The following is a 7,695-nucleotide window of genomic DNA, read 5'->3' as shown; positions in this document are numbered from 1 at the left end:
CACTCATCTACACTGCATCTGTATGGATTTGCCTACCTTGGGCATTTCAGCTAAATGGAATCATGCAATATGTGGCTTTTCACGACCGGGTTCTTTCACTTTGCAGTGTTTCATCCATGTTGTAGTACCGGTCATTCCTTTCCATAGCTGAATACTATTTCCTTGTATGGATGTACCACTTTCTGCTTATCCAATCATTGGTTCATGGACATTTGGGTTATATCTACTTTTTGGCTGTTAGAAACCCTCCTGCTATGAACATTAGGTTTAGGGCTCTCCTCCCTAATCCATGGCAACCACTGATCTGTTTACTGTCTTTATAGTTTGGTCTTTGCCAGAATGTCACAGAGTTGGAATGATGCAGCATGTAGCCAATTCAGACGAACTTCTTTCACTTAGCAATATGCATTTAAGAATCCTCCATATTTTTTCCCCCATTTCATTTTAATGGAGTCACGAATGTCTTTTTAATACGATTGTAATGACGTCTAGAGATGTGGGCAGGGATTGGAGGCTGCCTCATAGCCCCGCCTACCGTCTTGCTCATTGCAGGAACCCTCTGGAAAGAAGGGCCGAGCTTGCGGGCTCCCTGCCCGAGGGGAGGCCAGAACGATGTCTTGTCTCCCCTGCCAGGCTGTCCCGGAGGGGTCTCTGGATCCCTTCCCCGGTCCTCCCTCTGTCTCCCATGCCCCTTCTCTGTGTCCCTTAGACGATCTTGTGGAGAAGATGCCATGCTCAGGGAACTCCTCCCGCGTCTGTGAGTGCCGCACTGGCATGTTCTGTGCACTACCAGTCACCAACACCTGTGCCCGCTGCATCCCCCACACCGTGTGCCCTCAAGGGTTGATTGTCAAGGTCCAGGGTAAGTATCCCCACCGTCAGCCCTGCACCAAGACCTGTGCCAAGCTGTACCCCTCCCCCACCTCTGCCCCAGATCTCCAAATGGCCTCTGATCTCCTTCCTCCTTCTTGTTGGACAGACCCTGTCTTCTTTGAGATGCTGTAGGAGCACCAGTTAGGCTCAGAGAGACTGATGGCCTGAGACACGGGCCTGGCTGGGGGAGTGCTGGCTTAGTGGGCACTCAGGGCACAAGTTCTCTGATGCCTGAAAAACAACAGCAAACCTCAAGTCTTCTGTCCTGGGATTTTCCCAGAGTATTTGGGCTGTTTTTCCCAATTCACAGTTGAGGCATTGGGAGTTAGAGGAGCTGAGACACTTGGATTTCTTTTCCAACCTGTTGTGTGAGTTCAGGCAAATTCCTTACCTTCTCTGAGCTTCTGATTTGGTGACAGGACAAGGAGCCTCAGGCCAGAAAGGAGGTAAGAGCCGCAGATCGGGTGTAGGTGGTGCTGAGAGCCTCTCGGGGAGGTGAGGAGAGTGTGGGCTTTGGAGCAGGGCCCGTAGCAGGGCCAGCGCCGCACCCGTTCGGAGGCTGCAGGCCGGAATCCGAGGGAGCCGTGCCCACTGGGGGGGGAAGTGCTCTCGGCGTTCCCATTCCTCACCTGATGCTTTTCCAAAGCCCCAGCCTTACCACCTCTCCGGCCACAGCCCAGTCTTTCCTCACCCCCCACAGACAGCCCGTCCCTCAGATTTTGTCCCCAGCTGTCTCCCTTTCCCACCCCCATTTCCTCCTGTCATTGCTTGCCCATCTAACCTCTCTCTGTGTAACCACATCTGCCTCTCTCTGTCTGTCTCTGTCACCCCACACACGTGCCGTAAAAACCATTCAGCGTTTTCTCATTCCTGCAACCATAACGACACGATCCTTTGGCAGAAGAGAGCCGGTGTTTGAGGGACTTCTCTCTTTAATTCTGTGCCCGTTGGCATTTCTGGACTCCTGGTTTATCAGGCTCCATGTCTGGGATCTGTGATCAAAGAGAAACCGCAGGGGACTCACCACTGTTGAGTCTTCTTTGTCTTATACATATGCCCAGGGTGTTTAGCTGTCCGTAGTGGGAGGAGCAGGCAAAAGATGCCCAGCCCATCTTCCCACAGGCAGTCTCGAAGACGACCTGTGTCCAGTCACCCTCCCTCCCCCAGGTCAGACTCAGGCCAGCTGCCGTACTTTCTGGGTTCCTCTGCCCTGCTCGCTTTCGGCTCCGTGGTCATTCAATGCTTCTCACTCTTACCAGCCCTTTGTGCCTGCTGTCCCTCAGGACATTCTTTCCTCCTGTTCGCTCAGTCACCTCCGGCTCTGCCTGGCCTCTCTGTCCACTGCCCACTTCCTCAAGAGGCCTCAACAACTTGTCCCGGGACACATGTCCACTGTGATCTCTCATCACACAGGGTCCTCTTCCAACAGGGATACGAACACTGGTGTCTGTCTTGGTTTGATGAACGCTGGCCTCCCTCCCTGAGCCGTAGATTCATGAGGGCCAAGGTCATCTCCCCACTGCCTGATCACAGGCCAGGCACAGAATGTGCTCTGCAGAGATATTTGCTGAAGGATGTGGGGGCTCCTGACAGATCAGTGCTGGCAGTGGTGGGGCTCAACTCTGGTCCAGTCCTCCCTGGGTCACACAGAACGCTGTCCTGAGGGGCCTGCGGAAGCCGCCACCTGCAAACAGGGCCAGGTGGGGGGAGTGGAAAATGCTCTGGGCTGGGCATCAGATACCTGGGGTATTGCTTGCTACTGCCGAGGGGCATGTTCCCAGCCCATCCTGGGCTTCAGCGTCCCGTCTGTGAATGTAAAGTTGCCACTAGACGGCCTTGGGGGGACCTTCCAGCCCTGAAACTCTTGCATCTCTGCTAACAGTAGCCTAGAATCTGTTGTTGCAGCTCCTCCAGCAGCGCCTGTGGACCCACTGCGGCCAGCGAGGCCCTTTCGGTGCTGTTCCCGCGCCTGCCGCATGGTGGCGCCCGAGGCCTCTCTTTGCTGCCCCTACGCCCGTGCTGCCCCTAGCGGTGCCACTGGCCACATGCTTCCGTGGAGGGCTTGCGATGTGGCCATGCAGGCCATGCCCTTGACCTCAAACACTTAGCATACAAAATGTAAATATGTCAATAATTATTTTTATATTGATTATCTACCTCTGCATTTTAGATATATTGGTTCACATATATTAAATTAATTTCACATTTTCCTTTTTCTTTTTCTTTTTCCTTTTGAAAATGGGGTTACTTGGAAATTTAAAATGACAGTGTGAGTCACGTCATATTTTTATGGGACATCGCTGCTGGTGGACTTCTGGCCTCCACCGTGGACGCACCCACAGGGCAGCTGTCCAGCTATTAGAGGACAGTAGTTTCTGCTCTAGCGTCAGCCCGTAGCTAAGCCGCAGGCGCCAGCTTGCACGGGTGTTCCCTCCTGAATTTCTCAAAACTCCATCAAGCAGACTGAAGTAGCCCCATTTTGGCACTGGGGAAACTGAGGTCCAGAGATGGCAGGTAAATTGCTCAAGACCACAGAGCAGGGAATGTCTGAGCCAGAGTTGGAATGTCGCACCCCGGCCTTGTCAGCCCAGCGCACTCAGAAATACATCAGCATTGTTCATGCTTCTCCACTGAAGCCTTCAGATCGTCATCCCACACGGGGCACTTGCTCTAAGCAACGGGACAGGGATCCCAAGGGGAAGAGGACGTGCTGCTCATCGGGCAGTCGCTCTGCGTCACACAGTGTGAGGGCACAGCGAGGCTATGACAGAGGTGGCGGCAAACTCAGCTCCGGGTGTTGGCAAGTGCTGAGTGTTCTCCTCTTCACTGTGTTTGCAGGCAGGAGTCTTCAGGAGTCTTTGGGTGGCAAGTAACAAAAGCTCAAAGTCTTTGGCTCCTGAGACTGCACAGTCTGGGGCTGGCTCTGGGTAGTGTCGGGCATGGCTGGATCCAGGAGCTCTGTCTTTACCGATTTCTCAGCTCTCCTCCCCCAGATCCAGACTTGCTTCCTGCCCAAGCCCAGTACAAAGATGGCTTCTCCTTCCTATGTTTTCAACAACCAAAATAAAAAACGCGCTATTGTACCTCTTGGGCTTGGCTTGGGTCACATGCCCATCACTGAACTAGTTCCTCATGGTCTGTTTGGACTAAAGGGATTGATTGGTCTGAACACGTCTGGGTTTACTCCTGGAAGGGTGGGATGTTGAGTCAGCCTCAGCCCCGCACACGGATACTGAGACCGGGGAGAGTATTCCCGGGGGAATGGGGAGGCTTTAGCCCACGGGGAAAGGATGCTGGGCAGGACGAACACCAGGTGGCTGTTCCGTTCCCTATCTGCTCCTTCTGAACTGTGGGTTGTGGTGATAAAGGATCTATTCCTTGAGCCTTGCAGCTGCTCAGTAGCACATCTGTCCACCTTGCCTTGCTGTTCCCTGCAGGCACAGCACAGAGGGATACTCTGTGTGGGCAGCCTTCCCCGGTGAGCAGCCCCGAGCGCTGCACCAGCCCAGAAGACTGCCAGGCGCCGACCAGGTGACTCGCGGCCCTCTCCCTTCCCGCTGAATTTAGCGTGGGGCTGTGCCAGCCCCCAGGATGCCCAGAGCACAGCCGGGCTGTGGTGTGGGTGGGGTTCCACCTGGGGTGTCAGGACGCCAGGATGCCTCTCTGTCAACCCCACTGTCGCTTGAGCCCCTCCGTGTGCCCAGTGTTGCCTGAGTGCACGAGAGAAGGTCTAGACAGCACAGCGCTGGCTCCCGGGAGCTGTCGGTGGGGCTGCCAGAGCCTGTGGGCAGAGGCTCTGAGGCCCCCTTTCCTGTGGAGGCAGTTACCCCTGAGCACAGACCTCCCTGCCCCATCCAGGGGGCTGGCAGTGCCATTTCCGGCTTCTCTCTCAGCAGCGCCGGTGCCCAGGCCAGGCCCCTGGTGACCTTCTCGGCGAGCTCCAGTGCCAGGACTACGCCTCTTGGAGGGGGCACTGCCCTCACCCCCGAAGATGATCCCGAAGTGACGGGGGCCCCCAGGTCTTCATCCTCTGTGAGGAAGCTCAGTCCAGATCCAGGTAATTTCTCGAGAAGCTGTGGGTTGTTTCCCAGGCCGCAGTGTCTCACTGGCAGGCGGCCTGTGTGTGGTATGGGCCGCGGGTGGTCCAGGGTGGGGTCTCTGCTGGTCTGGGGGGAAGGGGGTCTCTAGGTCTCTTTAGGCTGCAGGCCTTGAGGGCCAGAGGGGATAGAGGAAGAAGTCATTCATTTGACACCTTAGTGCCCCCAATGGGCCAGACACTGAGGGGCTGGCAAGGGAGCAGGTGTGGATATGATGCCCTCTGATTCCTGGGTGACGGCCTGGGGTCCTCAGTTCCCTCCTGCTTGTTACTGACCTGCCTTCCGTTGTATGGGTGCACACAGTATGTGTATCCGATAGTGTTTGGATATTCGGGTCGTTTCCACTCTTTGGCTACAAGTGACAGTGATAAATAAGTTTTTATTTTCATGTCTCTGTGCCTGTGTTTTTTAATTGACTTTTTAAAGTTTACTAATTTATTTTGATAGAGCACGCGAGAGGGGCATAGAGAGTGGGAGACAGAGAATCCCAAGCAGGCTCTGTGCTGTCAGTGTTGAGCCCGACGTGGGCTCCATCCCAGGAAGCATGAGATCACAACCTGAGCCAAAACCAATAGTTCGATGCTGAACCAACTGAGCCTCCCAGGTGCCCCACTGAAGAGATGTTCTTATATTTCATGTCGTCACATGGATCCATCTTTTCTTCTTACATCCTGCCTTATGTTCGCTGAAGCCTCGGAGACTTCCTGCCTTACTTTCTAGGATCTTTACTGTTTAGCCTTTCACAGTTAGCTCTGCTGTCTGCCTACCTTTTGTGTGTGGCGGAGGCAGCGGTCATGTTGAAAGAGGCCACGTGGATATGCAGTTGACCCAACACCTTTTATCAAACCAGTTGTCCTTTCCCCACTGATTTGCATGCCCTCTTTGGGGGTAAATCTAAGGTCTGTAGGTGCCTGGCTAAGATCTGGACTTTATATTCCTTTCCATCGGTCTTTTCGTCTGGCCTGGGTGGATGCCATACTGTCTCGATTACGAGCGTTTTTCCATACAGTTGAGCAACTTCTCCACCTCTGTTCTTCAGCACTGTCCTGCCTCTTCTTGGTAATTAGCATCTCTACATCAGCTTTAGAATCATCCTTTCAAATTCCACAAAATGTCCCATTGGGATTTTGACTGGGATTGTCCTGAGTCTGTAGATCAGGTTAGAGACAATCCGTATTTTTATAGCACCGAGTACACGGGAAAACCATATGTTTGTTCAGGTCTTCTTTATCTTTATGTATTTAATTTTACTTAGGTCTGCTTGAACTTCTCTCTCCCAATAATGTTTTATTATTTTCCACTTAGAACGATTTACATCTTTGTTTTAGATTTCTGGGTATTTGATGTTTCTGATGATGATGACAATGATATTTTATTTTTCAGTATTTCATGTTCTGAGTGTTCACTTTTAGTATTGTTTTGAGCCATGTCAATAGCCAATATTTGGCAGACTAACCTATCAAAATAGCAATCTCATGTGGTTCAACCCAAATGCATAGACACTTTCGATGTAATAACATATCCAGTTCCCTGGCTAAGCTCACTTGGGAGTCCTAATAACATATCTGCTGATTCTTTTGGGTAATCTGTGCACCTAATGATGTCATCTGTCTCTGACAGCCTGGTGTCTTCCTCTCCCGACCTCACATCTTTTCTCTCTTCTCCTCGCCTTCCTGCATCGCGTGGGACCCCAGGGCCACACTGAGCAGAAGCTGTGGTAGTCGGCATCCTTGCCTCATGGCTGATCTCAGAGGGAAGTGGCCCCAGGGTTTCGAGGAGGGTGGTGACACAGCAGTGGGGCTGGGGAGAGGGCTCAGGCATAGTGGCAATGACGGATCGCAGAGGGCAGGGCCTGGAAGCAGGGGGGCAGTTCGGAGGCAGTTAGTGCTCTTCTCCTGTGTGGCTTTAGATACATTCCTTCCCTCTCTGGGCTTCAGGACTCCTTCTGAAGACTGATGTGACACATGTGGAGTCTGGGAGCTGGCCATGGAGCTGGTGGTGGTGGCTGGGTGAAGAGGTAGGGCCTTTGCCAAGGTGGCCTGGCCTGGAACTTCTCTGCTTCTTTCCCCAGGGCTGATCCCACACCGGCCTTGTCCCCCAGGGTCACCTGACTGCAGGAAGCAGTGTGAGCCTGACTACTACCTGGACAGGGACAGCCGCTGCACGGCCTGTGTGAGCTGTTCTGGAGGTAAGGGCCGCCGTATTCTCCCCTCCAGGGGCAGCTTCTCAGGAGGAGCCCCTGTAGTGGGTGGCAGAGAAGGTGGGGAGAATCAAGATTCGGTGCCTGGACTCCAGGTTGGCTCCCTGGTGCCTCAGTTTACCCCTCTGGATTTGTGAGTTGAGATCAGCCACGGTGTTTTGCCTCTGTTCAGAGACACTTAGTTAACCTGTTTCTTTGAGGGAGGGACTCACATATTAAAATTTTTTTTTTTAAGGTTTTTATTTATTTCTAGAGAGAGAGAGAGACAGCATGAGCAGGGGAGGGTCAGAGAGAGAGGGAATCACAGACTGAAACAGGCTCCAGGCTCCGAGCTGGCAGTCAGCACAGAGCCCGATGCGGGGCTCGAACCCACGAACCGCGAGATCATGACCTAAGCGAAAGTCGGACGCTTAACCAACTAAGCCACCCAGGCGCCCCATGACTCACATATTGAGTTCAATCTTCACAAGACTCCTAGGAGAAGCTTTGTTTTTCTGTTTTCAAGTAATCTCTCTGCCAAACGTG

General features: G+C 53.1%; 1 protein-coding gene across 1 annotated transcript; it reads left to right on the top strand.

Moving 5' to 3' along the window:
* Nucleotides 1-709: 709 nt before the first annotated feature.
* On the top strand, nt 710-7,158 carry LOC120227647 (tumor necrosis factor receptor superfamily member 8-like; the record flags this gene model as incomplete). The annotated part of the gene is made up of 4 exons (XM_039225718.1): nt 710-862; nt 4,311-4,404; nt 4,767-4,930; nt 7,042-7,158. Coding segments are annotated over 4 exons (528 nt in total), but the record flags the coding sequence as incomplete, so codon positions are not given.
* Between the last annotated feature and the right edge of the window lie 537 nt (nt 7,159-7,695).

The sequence above is a fragment of the Hyaena hyaena genome, unplaced genomic scaffold (genome assembly GCF_003009895.1).
Source record: "Hyaena hyaena isolate Hyena2069 unplaced genomic scaffold, ASM300989v1 scaffold_2652, whole genome shotgun sequence".
NCBI lineage: Eukaryota > Metazoa > Chordata > Mammalia > Carnivora > Hyaenidae > Hyaena > Hyaena hyaena.
Note: the sequence above shows the minus strand (reverse complement) of the source record. Positions and strands in the feature narration are given on the sequence as shown.